Source organism: Nymphalis io, chromosome Z, assembly GCF_905147045.1.
Source record: "Nymphalis io chromosome Z, ilAglIoxx1.1, whole genome shotgun sequence".
NCBI classification, from domain to species: Eukaryota; Metazoa; Arthropoda; class Insecta; order Lepidoptera; family Nymphalidae; genus Nymphalis; species Nymphalis io.
Genome location: NC_065918.1, coordinates 15,244,133 through 15,260,940, shown reverse-complemented (window position 1 = coordinate 15,260,940; position 16,808 = coordinate 15,244,133). Strand labels below are relative to the sequence as shown.

Below are 16,808 nucleotides of genomic sequence, written 5' to 3'. Positions count from 1 at the left end.
AGTATACTATTAATTTGTCCCTCTTAAACACACAGATCTTCAAGACTCAAAACGTGACGTGACTTTGTAACATTAACCTCGAGAAAAGTGTTCACAAAATTATATTATGAATAGAAAACAACTTAAAATAAAAATTATGTTCCCCTGAAAAAAAGAAGTGACGAGTTAAAAATTTTGAATTTTTATGGGACTACGTTAAATTTATAATTTATTGTATAAGTTATAAATCATATAATACCCTTAGAGTTGAACCTTGTGGTATCATCATCATATAATCAGCCGTAAAAATTCGACAGCTGGACAAAGGAAAAGGATTTCCACGATGGCCATTCTATAACCACTAATATAATAAATAACTTTCGAAATCAATTCACGATGAAAAAAAATACAAACATAATTATACAATACATAATTAAACAAAACAGCCAAACAACGAACACTGGCTGCTTATCATATAAAAATATTTCAATGGACACTAAAACTGTTTATCAATTTCATAAAACACTGCTGGTTTAATAGTTAAAGGTCACGCACGATCGCAATGTAAAGTCCGTGAATTTCTGTGGTAGATGCGAGACCTCTCAGGACGGAAGGCAATGTTATTAAAATGTTTTCAAACAAATCCTTCGATTGAACCGGTTTTCATACTCATATAAAAGGACCCACCTACCCCTCGACCGCAGTTCTTATTAGAACATAAAATAAAATGCTCAATTAAGTTTTAAATTATCATTGTATAGAATCGGACAAAACAGACAAACAGCCTAGATACGAAATAGAATTAATACTTTTATTGGGATTTAAATTCAATTTAGCGAGCGGAAAACGAGTGGTCTTACCTAATAATGTTCGTTGCAGGAGAGCAAATAAAAGAGGAACGTCTGAATTTTCTTTTGGAATTATTAAATGCACGTTCGAAAGCGTTTTCAATGGCCGGCGGATGGCTGAACCAGTGGCCTTGGATAAGGTTCTTGTTACCAGAAACAAGTGGTTACACGCTAATAAAAAAAATGAATCAGCAAATATCTGACATAATAGAGGTAATATTCTATAAAAAATGTATTTTAGTGTAAATGAAGATCATAAAACGTGTGTAATTTCGTATTGGAGTTCTCTGATGACCTAGTGAAATATATTTTTATAGCTAAAATCATAATTGTGAATGCTCAAATCATATATGATGGTCATTGGTATTTTATATGATTTGAATGCTCAAATCATATAAAATACTCAAGTTAACACGTTAAAAAAGAATGCATTAATGCAAATACTCGAATGGGATTCGAACAAGTCATTTCCTGAAGTAATCCTTGAATAATCTATTGCTTTCATCAGACATTCGACGGACTCTAAAAGTAGATAGAAAGGATGCTCCTGTGGATTATACACTAATGTATTATTTGAATCGAAAGAGCTTATTCAATGAACTCGAAAATATATTAAACGAATATTCATTCAAATTTCCAATTCATTAATCGACTAAAGGCTCACAAATTACTTATTTTTTATCAATATCGAATATCTGAAATTTTTAAGGTTAATAAATGTATTATGTTTCAGGAAAGCATTTTGAACCATAAGAAAAATTTGACGACAGGAAGTGATTTCATATATTCATTTTTGGAAGAAATGAAAGTAAATAATGACACATTTACTGGTGAGTAAATTATCAATGTACTCACTGACGCCTGATTGAGAGTATCATATCATCTTCATCAACGCTCAAAGTTAGCTTTTGACATTCTGAAGTGTGCTTCTTCAAGCTGATTACGACATTCATTAAATTTGCTCGTCTCTGGCATTTAATAAAAAAAGTAAAAGCCAGTACTTGATTAAGTATCAAAACCAAGATCAAATAAAATTAGGTGCCCGTTTTCTTATCAGAATGTTCTAGAAGCGTTAAGTATATCATACAAGTTCTTAAGAAAAAGTAACTAGCTACTAATAATAATAGCAGTGAGTACTAAGTAGCAAAAGTGATCGTATTCACACAAAACTTATAATTGTTTCCCTTTGATTAATAAATTCATAACTAAGGCAATGGCGTACATTTTTTTTATGTCCAAACTAATTTGATCAAAACAGTAACAGTATAATTTAAAATGTTATGCAATTCTATCATAAAAGCTTAATTCAATGAATTCGATAACTTATTAAACGATTAATAATTAAAATTTCCAATTCAATGAACACTGAAATGCTATTAGGATTATCACTTATTAATTAACGAAAATTCTACGTTGTTTATTATTTAATATCTATCTATACCTATTTCTTCATATTTTTATTGTAAAACACGCGTTACAATTATTAACTGTGTAAAATAACACACACACACAATCATAATTGATACATGAAAAAAAATAAGTACTGAATTCCTTTGCTTTTTTGTTCTATTTGTCTATCATATATTCCGAGCCGTTGGTAGCCTTATATTAAAATTAACCTCGTAAAATGACTATTCAAAATAGAATTAATGGATCTAATCTATTTTAATTTGTTTGAAATATATTTAATGTTATTATCCTTATGTAAACAAAAGTTTTTATTTAATATATGAAATAGATTGGTTCAGGCAAGTGGCCACGTAATCACTATCTCCAATTAATATTGTCGTGAAAAATTTCACTAATCCCTCCAAAGCCAATGTGCCATCAACCTTGGGAACTAAGATGCTACCTTCTTTGTGCCTGTTGTTACACTGGCTCGCTCACCCCTCAAACCGGAACACAATACTATGTATTGTTGTTTGGCGGTAGAATATAAGTAAACCCTACCAAGATGTAGCAGTAAATGTTTTTATATTGTTTTATTGTATATAGTGAGCACCTGTATTGGACTCTTCATCCAATATTGATGGTAGAGCTTTGTACAAGCTCGTCTGGGTAGGTACCACTCACTCATCAGATATTCTACCGCAAAACAGCAGTATTTGATATTGTTGTGTTCCGGTTTGAAGGGTGAGTGAGCCAGTGTAATTACAGGCAAAAGGAACATAACATCTTAGTTCCCTATTTTGGTGGCGCATTGGTGATGTAAGCGATGGTTAACATTTCTTACAATGCCTATGTCTATGGGCGTTGGTGACCACTTATCATCAGGTGGCCCATATGCTCGTCCGCCTTCCTATTCTATAAAATATATATATTAACATATAGCATATATTTATAGTACTTACTTACAGTAAGCGCTTTACTAAATTAGTTATAAATATACTGGAAACTTTGGCCAAAGTGTATTTTAATTTTAATCGTCATTAGTACACGAGGCTTAACTTAAATGCGCATAAAACTTAAGACTTGAGTCCGTTGAAGTTTACAATATCAAAGGAATGAGGAATATTAAAACGAGGCAATATTGAAGTGGAAGGTATAATGACAAAGTACTTCGTGAAGTGCATTTAATATCTATCTCAATTAGCTATTATATTCTCTTCGCTTTGACGATGATAAATTCTATAGCAGTTGCGTCACTAGATAACTGATGTCAACATTTTAATATGCGCTTTTGATTAATTGCTTTTTTACTTGCTAGTTTTTCGTCGGGATATGTTTTCTTTATACGAGTATTTGCTCAGTATATAACATCGGGCGGTCCGATGAATATTTTAATGTTTTCGATATTGTCGACGAAATTATTTCACTGTTAATTAATAAATATTACTTTATATAAAACGTGAAAATATTATAAAAATGTTTGTAATAAAATCTTACATTATTAATCCTACTGAATTTATTTCTGTATCTATTGAAATGTATTCTTAAGAGAGTACCGACCGATCTATTGCAAAGCGTTCCTAGCACCTAAGAGGATTATCGTGCTAAAATGTAACATGTGTTTCAACCCTGCAGATAGAATACGTGAATATTATCCGATGAACGTGAGTTTAAATCCGTGCAATATATAACTCATTTCGCAAATGCACATGTTAGATGATATTTCATCACATGTATGAAACACCTACCCGAAATGAAGCATAATTGTTGATTAAGCTCCAAACTAGTGGGAGATGTAACGTCTGTCACGTAACGAGTATGTCATGTGGGATGGCGGCTACAGGTAATCAATATGCTGTGATTACAATTCGTTACCTACGCCGAAGATTTATCCCGCTGCATATTAATTCGTGTTCGGCTTAAAATTAAAATCGAGGGCTGATATTGAAAAACGTGTAATATATTTACGACGGATTTATTAAAGTACACTTTTATATTAGACTAGTTTTTGCCCGCGACTTGGTACGCGTGGAATATAGAATCAAGTATTTATATTTTTATTTTTGCAGAGGCATTTGAGAATTGAATACCAATAAAATGCACTTAGTAGGTAAACAGTGTTTATTTTTGTGCATCCTTTCAAAGATTCTGTTAGTTCTTGTGTTCTCACTAAATGAACTTTCCCAGATGAACAAAACATTTCTTTGGGTTCTTCGTTCTATTTCAATGCACGGAAATGCGCGTATTTATCGTTCATTGAGCCAAGATGAGTATAATTGGCATATTTTATTATCATTGAGACATAATAAAATCCACTTTTTTTTCTATCCACGGCAAGTCTTCGGGTTCGTATACCAGCGAAACATCATCATCGCTATGAAATAGCCTAAGAACGTCATATCGCAGCTGGTCTTCTTCTGACTGCACAGATTGGGTCTCAATGGATTGTGTCTGCCACAAATCTTGCACACGACTACTTTCTTCTTGCAGGTAATGAGCGGTGTTTTCCTGTCTACCACACCAGCTGCATCATGTCATGCTACATGTGTCTCCAAAATCCGTGATATTTCATGGCGTCTACGGTCAAAAGACAAACGCAAGTGTCTTTCCTCATCAGCTTGAGCTTGATATTTTCTAGAGAGCGTGTAATTTCGTGTTGAGTACGTTCAGCAGACAAACGCAACATTCCTTCCTCATGCGTTTCTACAGAACGTGAGATTTCGTGGCGAACGCGGTCAGCAGACAGACATGACTCTCTTTCCCCATCCATTTTTGGAAAACGTGAGAGTTGTTGGCGAATGCGGTCAGCCGATAAAAATGATCTTCTTTCTTGATTTGACTTAAGGGACCGTGAGATTTTGTGACGGTTGTAGTCATTAGCTAAACGCTGTTTTCGTTCGAAATTAGTCTCTACAGATCAGGAAATCTCGTATAAGGGGTTATATCAGAGCTTAACCGAATCTCACGTTATTCCCGAGTTTCCGCAATTCGTGTTTCAGCGTGGCTAGACAGGTTTGCACTCAATCGACTGTCACGTTGTACGCCATTCTCTTCAGACGGTGACGCGGAGTTATGACGTCTATTAGCATTAGGATGCGATTCGCGTTCAGAAAACATATTTTGATACTGACGCTCTTCTCGCTATGGTTGACTTTCTGTTCATCTTCTCAATCGTGCTCGTTTGGCTTGAGCAGAAGCCGAAATGAGGGTGAAAATTTTAAGTATTTAACACAGAAACGCCTCAATTATTTTTTAGTTATTTTACTGAAATATGAAATCAAATACAATTGTTGTAACCTTAAATATTTTGCTATAGAAAAATATTTACAGAAAATTAAAGTCTTTGAGGTTATAACGCGAATGTTACCTTAATGAAAAAAATAAAAAATATTATGCTATTGGAACAGACACCTAGCAATAGATTCGCTTTTTTGTACATTGTTCTTATTAATTGTAATTTATTTTGTGTGTCCTTCGATTTCAATCGAACGAAACCTTTAAAATAATAAATAGTATCATCTATTTTTTTTGTAGCAATTATATAGAACGACTAACTTATCTGTATAATGCGGGTACAAACATACAAACAGACAGACAAAAATTCTAAAAACTCTTGTTTTGGCTTCTGTTGCTCTAATAAGCACCCCATATTAGTGTTTTTTTCAACATCTTTAATGCACAGACATCGGCCTGTTACAATTGTATAAGTAGTAATAAGTAGTAGCTAGCTGACATTTGAAGGAAACAAAGATTTTAACTTGTTGGTAGGACTTTGCACGAGCCCGTCCGGGGACCAACCACTTATCGGAAAATTTTACCAAAGAGTTATACTTAGTATGGTTGTGTTCAAGATGGAAGGGCGAGTAGGGCAGTGTAACTAACTACACGCACAGGAGACATAACATAGTTCCAAGGTTGGTGGCGCATTCGAAATGTAAGGAATGTTTAATATTTCTTATGGTGCCAATATCTATGGGCGGTGATGATCACTTACCAATACAATAAAAAATCTTTACATTTATCTTTCATTTTTATTATTACTTTTACTATTTATTACGACATTGGATTTACGATTTGTTACTAGAAGGCACAATATTATATAGCTTCCATCATATAGGCCTTCATAAGAGGCGCCCGAAGTCGTGCTCGACTCTGACGAATCCTCTTCTTCGGATGTCCTTAGAAAGGATCCCCTAAAAGTAACCAAAGTACATACATAATAATTAAAAAATATATAACCCCCTCCCCTCCTCTTTAAATTCGGTTAAATATACACATAAGTTGAATATTTTTTTTTATATAGAATAGGAAGGCGGACGAGCATATGGGCCACCTGATGGTAAGTGGTCACCAAACGCCCTTAGACATTGGCATTGTAAGAAATGTTAACCATTGCTTACATCACCAATGCGCCACCAACCTTGGGAACTAAGATTTTATGTCCCTTGTGCCTGTAATTACACTGGCTCACTCACCCTTCAAACCGGAACACAACAATAATAAGTACTGCTGTTTTGCGGTAGAATATCTGATGAGTGGGTGGTACCTACCCAGACGAGCTTGCACAAAGCTCTACCACCAGTAACCACCAGAATATGAGTAGATCAAGCACCTACTCATATGCCCTTAAACCATGATAAACAACTTATACTTTTTTATGCTACTAGACGTGAGCGACAGTTAGTCGGACAACGTCCCAAAAATACTATCTCTAGGATACTACATTATTCAATGTAACAAAATTTTGTCGGTTCACTTGTACTTTTGAAAGTGAGCAAACGATAGCGCGATCTAAATGAGGATAGTGGCACCTAGCGGCGGGCGGTGTTAACTATCGAGGGGTGTACGGGTGACCTCCCATTCCGCTCGAAACAGCTGCCCGCCTCGTCCACTCCAAATTTACCATCTCAATGTTCCGACATTTGCATCACTCTTTTATTAAATTGCACATATAAACAGACGAGCATACAAAGCAAAAGCAGACAATTATTGGCTTTATTTTTGTCTATTTCTATTTTAAAAAAATTATGGCATTTCATTTGCATTTCCGCCTAACTATATAAAAAAACTAGCTGCCCGCCCCCAATAAAGTGGGGCTAGGCCCAGAATCTGGAAGTTAGAAGGGTGAACACTCCCGTGCCTCGGAAATCACGAAAAGTCGTTGTTCCTGCGCAATTCTTTCCGGTCGTGTCGGAATAGAGAGTGCACCTGTGTTTGCGCACACACTTTTTTATTACAATAGTTCACCATGGCTCATAGACATTGGCACTATAAAAAAATTTAAACATCGCTTCCATCACCAATACGTCACCAACTTTGGAAACTAAGATGTTATGTCCCTTGTTGTCCCTGTAGTTACACTCGTTCGCCCTTCAAACCTGAACGCAACAATACTAAATATTGCTGTTTGGCGGTAGAATATGTGATTAACATGGTATATACAAATGGAACATACGAAATCTTTGCGCCGGATACTTCGAAGCCGCCCCATTGGATACCACCATGGTATTATTTCCTATTTTTCTTACTTTTTGCGTAATTATACCAGTCCATACTTCTAAACGAAATATCCAATGCAAATAATTTAAAGAAGAATTGACGTGTATATAATAAATCTTTATAACAAAGCTATTTAATTGCATAAGAATTAATATCATTCTACCCGTGTTTTATTAACTAAGTTAAACCGTTACTGTGATTTAACTTTAGTAGTCTTAAGGATTTTGTGTGCTTCTATTTTATTCTCCTCTATTTGAATCTATGGCTACATTTTTTTTCGACTTCTGTTTTCGATGAATAAAGTTAAATATTGTTTTATTATTATTGTATGACTGTAGTGGTAATCGGTTGAGTACGATTGATATAAGCCATTATATTATAAACAGCGCCGTCTGTGTTTTTTATACACGACGACTAACTTATCTGTTCGTGTAAGTGCGGCGCTAGTTAAAATCTGTTAATTACGCATTAAGTTCATTAAATATCGTGAGCTCCGGGTAATATTAATAAATAAATAAATATTAAATAAAAAAACAATTAGAATAAGATATTTACCCGCGGTAAAATTTAGCATATATATAAAGTTAGACTTATAGCAATACATCGGTGAAAACCGCATTCAATTCCGTGCAGTCGTTTTTACGTGATGTGGGTACAAAAGTACAGATAACGTAGAGAGGGAAAAATTCCTAAAACTGTTATTTTGGCTTCTGTTGCTTTTATAAAGATACTAGTTTTTTTTTCAATATATTTAATCTACAGGCCTGTTACAATTTTATGTCAGTTTAGATTTTTGATAGCTTATAAAAGCAAATAAAGGGATTATTTGTATAAGTAGCAAATTTATATATATATAACGCGATGTTACATGATCTTACTTTTAAAAACTAATAATGATAATGTTAAATTAATTTTATAAACGTGACACTTGTCTCTAGAATGCTCGCTAATATTTCGCCCTTTTGTAACATTTCGAAAACAAAAGACAAACTTCCTATTTTATATTCAAGTATGAAGTCGAGACGTCGTTTTAGTAGTTCTTAATAATTCCAAGACTTCGCTGAGACGAAGGTTATAAAAATGTAAATTTGCAAAAGAGATTTTTTGCATTCAAGATCAAGCGCATTTTTTAATTATCTTTCTTTTTCTATTTCAAGAGGAGCAACTCAAGGTTATTTGCCTGGATATCCTGATAGCTGGTTCGCAAACGACGAGCAACGTTCTAGAATTTGCTATTCTTAAAGTGTTAAGGGAGAAGAATATACAAGAGACGATTTTTAACGAAATAATCAATACACTTGGTGATGACATGCCTTCATGGGCAGACACTAACAGGTAAGCTATCGGGATTTATATTTTTAAATAAAATTATTTGGGCGTTTTGAGAGTTAAGTTTCAAGGTCGGTGTAACGTTTCTTTAAGTAACGTGTTAACGAAAAAAGTTATTTTGACATTTATTGTTGATATTACGAATGATTCGTAAACCTCAGTTTATCATCCGTAACAGCCTGTGAATGTCCCACTGCTGGGCTAAAGGCCTCCTCTCCTCTTTTTGAGAAGAAGGTTTGGAGCTTATTCCACCACGCTGCTCCAATGCGGGTTGGTAGAATTCACATGTGGCAGAATTTCAGTGAAATTAGACACATGCAGGTTTCCTCACGATGTTTTCCTTCACCGTAAAGCACGAGATGAATTATAATCACAAATTAAGCACATGAAAATTCAGTGGTGCTTGCCCGGGTTTGAACCCACGATCATCGGTTAAGATTCACGCGTTCTAACCACAGGGCCATCTCGGCTTTTTTATCAATTTATCATCAGAAATGTCGATTTGCCGTCTGATGATAAAGGGCTGCCACTGGCCATAGATGTTGGCGAAATACGTACATAATGTATACAAAATAATATGTTACATTAACTTATGTGTTAGTTTCTGAAACTTTATTATCTATACGCATAATTTTACCTGATCGCTGTCTGTACATGGAAGATATATGAGTAACTCCTTACCTATTCAAAAATCATATACAATTATTTTTATATCCTGTATAAACATCAATGAATAACTCCAAGCTTTTCTATTGTGTGTATAATCCTATACAGTATAATAAGCTTTATTTATTAAAAATAAATAACATGAGTCTTCAAAATCGTATTTAATTAATCTAGATGGAAATACTTTAACGATCATAATGAAAATGAAAACGTTTTGACTGACAATTCGACTAAAACAAGTCGATTAGTAAGTGAAATTACAAACGTACATATTTTCATAATTAAAATATTTTGACGTACATCAAAAGGATTCCATAGAATGAAATGGAATATTCTATTTGAATATATTCTTTTATGTTATTGAAAACCACATAAATTTAATATTTTATCGAACTTTAATTAAGGTAATAGAAAAAATTATCCATCAATAAATGTAACTATTTCATAAGAATATTTCTCAATAGTTACTTTCATTTCTATTAAATTCTTTTAGCGATGAATGGTTAGTGAAATTTTATTTATACTTCGTTTTAAAAGGTTGAGGTATTGTAAATCTATTACTAAGTGTAATTATAAAACAGTGGAGGGGCGTTGGCTCTCCTCTTGAGATGAGAGTGAGAGTGAAAGTGCCCTTCCGTGTTACGCTTTTTTGACATGAGACATCAATTGGCATGCCTTGGGAGTGGGGGATTTTTTTTTCATTTACATGGTTATGTTGACTGGTAAATAGGCCTTACCTGATAGTAACATTATATAACATGATGAGTGGCACCTTTTTCCCCCACGGGAACAGTAAGGGGGTATGTGGGGCTCGCCGGCGCCCCGAACATCGGAATACCCACTAAAAAACCAGCGGTACCCTTTCCGTCTTAACGAGGAGCGCCACGGGATCGCTTTCGCATGCTATCGTGACGCTCATGATTAGTGGACTTACCCAGTCTTGCATAAAGCCATACTACTAAATAAATTCATCTTTAATAATTCTTTCTATATCCATCATTTTTTATTTTTCACATCTACCGGTGTCCCATCATTTGTTTTCTGAAACTGAAATTACGGCATGATTCATATAATATATATATATATATATATATATATATATATATATATATATATATATATATATATATTATATAATACAAAGGTAGACACATATATAAAATAATAGAATAATTCTCAACCAATTATATTTCTCATTCAATTACATTAATAACAAATTGTATTTATTCGTAATTATTAAAAAATGTATAGTGGTGTTAAAAAATAATTTCATTACATAATGTACATTATATAATAAATTGCTTAATTACTTAGTTGTACACAGAGGTCCAGCGTGGTTGCTATACTCGCTGGTATCCCCCTTACACTTCGATTAGCTAGTGGAAGTAACGACACTTAGAAGAAAACATTCTTGACTAGGTAAAAACATAAAGTATATAACAATAAACCACAATGAATAATAATGAGCTTCCGCGAGCTCGAAATATAGAACGTACTTTAAAAACAAATCAAAAGAACAAACGAAACTCGACTTATATTTGAATTAGGGTATATTTTAACTCGTAAATTTATTTGTTTTTTTTTTTTATATTGTACTTGTATATTAAGTGATTGAACTTTCAGATACACGTTGAATATTTGAGTTAGATTTCTAGACTTTTCATCATGGATTGACACAATACATTATAAGTATATATGTCTATTTACAAAATGCTGTTTATAGATTTTATACGATTTTGCTTTCATAACAATCTATCTATCATGACAGTAACAGTTACAGTCTGTGAATGTGCCACTGCTGGGCTAAGATCTCCTCTCCCTTTTTGAGGAGAAGGTATGGAGCTTATTCCACCACGCTGCTCCAGTGTGGGTTGGTGGAATACGCATGTGGCAGAATTTTTTCCTTCACCGTTTAGCACGAGATGAATCATAATCACGAATTAAGCACATGAAAATTCAGTGGTGCTTGCCCGCGTTTGAACCCACGATCATCGGTTCACGCGTTCTTATCACTGGGCCATTTCGGCTCTTCACTGGCCCATCTCGGTTCTTTACTGGCCCATCTCGGTTCTTTACTGGGCCATCTCGGTTCTATCTATCATAATTATCATTTTTATATGATTATTGCAAGGATTTTAACATAAGTCAACCTTCTATGCTATAGTACCTTCAACTCATCAGCTATTCGACCTCACAAATATCACTACCTACTTTATATTGCTCCATTGTATACTCACCCTTCACGCTAAAACACAAATTAGAAGGGTTAGTGAATAAGTGTAATTACAGGCATAAAGGGCACATGCAATCAGAGGACCTGTTTCCTATTTTGCAATCGTGCAGTAATTAAAAAAATGCATGACAATTATACAAATAAATACTAAATTTTCACCAAACTGATTAAGGAGAATATTGAGTATTTATTTCATAAATGTTTCAGGCATAGTATGTGTGTACTGTTAGGTAAAGACGAACAGTTTGTGATTCTTGGTTCGTGTTTCGGCGTTTTACTAAACGATTGTTTCTCTATTCGTTTGGACGCGCTGATCCAAGCATTTATCCGTCCGGGTTTGAAAAAAATTGTTGAGTTTTATAGATTACTAGTTTTAGGCTTCACACGCGTACTAGGTTTGGGTAGGTGTTAGGTTTACTTAGTATAAAAGTAGCTTATGCCTTTACTTGGGGTTAAAGCTTGCTTCTTACGACATAATATAATATTTGTATCGATGTAATATCATACTAAGACGATACATTTAAAGCGAAGCACCTAATTTATGAATATTTATAAAACTACATGAACAGTTTAATAAATTTTTTTTATTTTCGTTTAGGCTAGTTTACACAATGGCTTTTCTATCTGAAATTCAGAGATACTTTACAATAGTACCAATAGCGGGACCACGGAGAGCGCTCGAAGATGTAAATATGGAAGGTTTTCTTATACCGAAAGATACGACGATACTAATATCGGTCGGAGACGTGCATTTCGATCGAGATATTTGGCAAGAGCCGGAGAAGTTTATGCCTGAGAGATTCATAGATGAAACGGGACATTTAAAGGATATTGAACATATGTATCCCTTTGGAATCGGTAAGTCGTATTACTTGAAAAATTTCGTTTTTTACTCGCATCTAGTTCATTTTTTCGCAATGACCTTGTTTAATATAATATTATATAATATTACGATCAATAGTATTTTTGGTTAATATTCATCATGTCAGTCGAAAGACGTCCGCTGCTGAACAAAGGCCTCCCCCAAGGATTTCCATTTTGACTTCCCGCGACTCTTTTTATGTCCGCTACTTTTTTATGTCGGTTGGTTAATATTTATCGGTTTTTTTCAAGGAATATATTTGTTTTCGTCTTTTCCTACGATTTATGACAAATAATGTCGTCGTGTTTTTTTAATTTTCAATATTATACTATACCAAAGTATGATAAATATAATTTTAATTTATGTTCCAAGCGGACTCACTTCTGTTACGAAAGCTTGGCTTCTAAATATGCGAGTTGACTCCACACACATTTCTGTCCAAATGAATAAGATTGTAAACGCAGATCGAAGATTCATTTTTTATTTTTATAGCAATTTTAAAATAAATAATATTATAATTCGCAGGTCGCAGGCGATGTCCCGGCGATTCGCTTGCCAAGTCGTTTATATTCATAGTATTTGTTGGAATTATGCAAAAGTACAGGATTGAGTGCAGTAACGGCGTTCTACCTTCGGAAGATCCGATTATTGGCCTCATCTCCAGCGCAAGACCCTTCACGGCTGAATTTATATTAAGGGAATGATTATCTTGGTGTTTATTGTTACATGAATAAATTGTTTTAAAATATAAATACCGTGGTTATTATTTTTTTTTACAATGTTTTGCTTATTTTCTTTTTTAATTATACTTTTTTTTAGTAACATTAATATTAATGTATGGGAATGTTTGTACGCCACATACGTTTGTATTGATGACATGGTTTAGGTTGGTTTTAGAATCTTGTTTCTCAAAACTTCGTATAGTTTTGAGAAATTCAGTTAATATTCTGCCGTCAAACAGTAAAACGTAGTATTTTTATATTCCGGTTTAAAGTGTGAGTAAGCAATTGTTACTCTAGGCATAAGGGACATAACCTATTAGTTCCCTAGATTTATGGCGCATCCACGATATTAGGGATAGTTAATATTTTTTAGTTTCAATGTCTATAGACGGTGGTAAACCTCTAACCGTCAGGTGGCCTATATATATATAACAATTGTCATATATGGTTGGATTTTGATACTACTGGTGGTAGGGCTTTGTGCAAGCTCGTCTGGGTAGGTACCACCCACTCATCAGATATTCTACCGCAAAACAGCAATACTTGATATTGTTGTGTTCCGGTTTGAAGGGTGAGTGAGCCAGTGTAATTACAGGCACAAGGGACATAAAATCTTAGTTCCCAAGGTTGGTGGCGCATTGACTATAAGCGATGGTTGACATTTCTTACAATGCCAATGTCTAAGGGCGTTTGGTGACCACTTACCATCAGGTGGCCCATATGCTCGTCCACCTTCCTATTCTATAAAAAAAAAATCATCAGAACAATACTACTGCCATCACCATACAATGCACCATTTATGATAAAACTGAGGAAAACTATCATCTATAACCGCGGAAACGTATCAAATAAAACGTAAGTAATAACACTGAAAGAGCAGGAAAACTAATAAATTTTATTTAAATTCGATATGATGCAACGTACAAGATAGTTTGTCATTTGTCAAAACACTTAAGGAATGTGTGAATGCTACGAATGTGTTCTGTCATTTGATTAGCTTATTTGTCTGCTCGGTTGTGTTCGTGGGGTTAGTAGAACTGTCACGAATAGAAGTGGAATATGTATAATTATGTGGCTTTTCTTGTCTATTTGGTTGCATTGTTCGTTAGGAAATCGGATAATTGACGGATATCGTTAAGAGCGGTTAAGCCGGATTAGCCCTTAATAAGGGTTTTGACTGAGCCAGATATTTATGAATAACTTTAAAAAATCTTTATAAAAGTTTAGTCTCTTTTTTTTATATGCGTCGGGATGGCAATCTTGACAGGCATCTTGACAGGCATCTTGCCGGCCCGCAAGATGCCTCTTCACGCCTCGTTTGATGGAACCCAGGTTATAAGAGGAGGGGAACACGTGAGCTGGTAAGGAATTCCATTATTTGGAAGTGAATGTAATGATAAAGAAAATAGTAATGACACCTGCAGATTAGTTTAAATGACAAAAATTAAAATTCTCATCAAAATAAATACGAAGTCAGGACAGGCAGATAGTACTTACATAAAGTAATAAATAAACGATATTAAATAAATAAACATACTTGATATTTACTTGCTAAGGGCACTTCTCATTTTCTTCGTTTGTAAATTGAATCCGCGCGAAGCCGGCGTGGGTTGCAAGTATTTTTTAAAGTTTGTCGGAAGATTTTCTAGTCTAAATTTATTTTTTAAATATATAATACAAAAAATAAAAGCATTTGAATGGTTGCCCTACGGTGTCGGGTGTGGGATTTGAACCTACGTCTCCAGCGACAACACAGACACCTTAATCCCTTTTTTTCATATTATGGAAACCTTCAAAAGGCAAGTCGTAACCCGGCTCCCTTAGGGGTAGGGAACCGGGTTATGTTGGATTCTTACCCACTAAAACCACTGCGATGGCCATTCTCGGCATGGATCGGAGAGGCTGCGGGATCGTGTTGATATAACGCATCCGCGGCCTCTCCCGGTTCCTTAATCACTAGACCAACCTGGCAGTTTAATTTCAATTAAAAAAGTCGCATATATGCCTTGAAACGAATATCTAATCTTTTATCCAATAATGCAAGTCTAGTGATTGCATAATAATGAAGACTGAATGAATGCCGACATAGGCATTAAGTTGCCTACCTTATGAACAAATTACCGTGTTTAAGTATTTATATATAATATGAAGATTATTTATATGTTACTGTACTGTATGAGCAAATAGATCATTGGTCATTGATAAAAATCCCACGTGATAATATTCTTATTTTACTCGTAGGTACCGTAGTTTTTTGATTAATTTTTTTTTACAAAGTTACCTATAAACATTGAAACGTAAGGGTTACCGGCATTCTGCGCTGAGCGCTCACAGAGAAAGGCCGTGTCGGTCGTTGTCGCGTGCCGAATTCGCACATATGCATGGAATATACTACTCCTTCAGTACGTATTTAACACTGTTAAGACGTTTGGAATAGAAGAATGTGTTTAATCTTTATTCATCAGTATAAAGAGTTTACATTCTTTTGATGAATAAATTATTATGGAACATGATTGTGCAGCTTGGATTTTTTTTTCGGTAACAAACTTCTGAATTCTCAGGAACTAGGACACGAAACTTTTTGTGCGCATTTTATTATGATGGCTAGATATTAATGTCAAGATCTGATACTGCAGGCAGGTGCACATATTGAAATTTAATTTATAAAATAAATTATGGTAACTAAGTATGTGCTATTTTTTTATTGAACTTACGTGACATAAAAAATACTCCAAGTTTTGACGGTACAATATCAAAATAAAATAACTCAGTATTATGGCAATATGGTTGATACTTGAATTTGTAAAACCAGAAATTAACGTTCATCATGAGCGACGGAAGCATCATAGACGGAACAAAAACATTAAAGATCAATAATATGTTTTGTTTCGATTGGCTAGACTAATTTAAAGTAGTGTGCATTATACACACATACGCAGTAACGCTGCACACAAGCTTACAAATGACAAAAATTGACAAGCAATCGCCAAATTGGAATAAACGTTTTTAAACTCACGACTCCATGTGATGTCGGTTTTCTGTTTCAGTGGATTTTTATGAACACCCTCCTAACCTCACATGCTTACCCTCCTGCTACCGGATACTAAATCTTACCCACTTACTTTTATATTATTAATTATAAGAAGGCAGATAATAGGCATTGAATGGTAACTGGATGGTACTCCTTACATTGATAGTCAAAAAGCGCGAACTATGAGATCTAAGACATTCTGTTCCATGTGCCTTCAATTAAACTGTAATTCGATCTATTTTAATATCAA

At 34.3% G+C, this 16,808-nt stretch overlaps 1 protein-coding gene across 1 annotated transcript in view; it reads left to right on the top strand.

The window, feature by feature from the left end:
- The window catches only part of LOC126780497 (probable cytochrome P450 305a1), a 34,910-nt gene extending 21,359 nt beyond the window's left edge, over positions 1–13,551 (top strand). Inside the window, exons 4-8 of the mRNA XM_050505048.1 lie at positions 859–1,040; positions 1,561–1,657; positions 8,873–9,050; positions 12,542–12,801; positions 13,331–13,551. Of these exons, the coding sequence (XP_050361005.1) occupies positions 859–1,040; positions 1,561–1,657; positions 8,873–9,050; positions 12,542–12,801; positions 13,331–13,509 (896 nt within the window). The 3' untranslated portion in view covers positions 13,510–13,551. The remainder of the gene's footprint in view (positions 1–858; positions 1,041–1,560; positions 1,658–8,872; positions 9,051–12,541; positions 12,802–13,330) is intronic.
- The last annotated feature ends 3,257 nt before the right edge of the window (positions 13,552–16,808 follow it).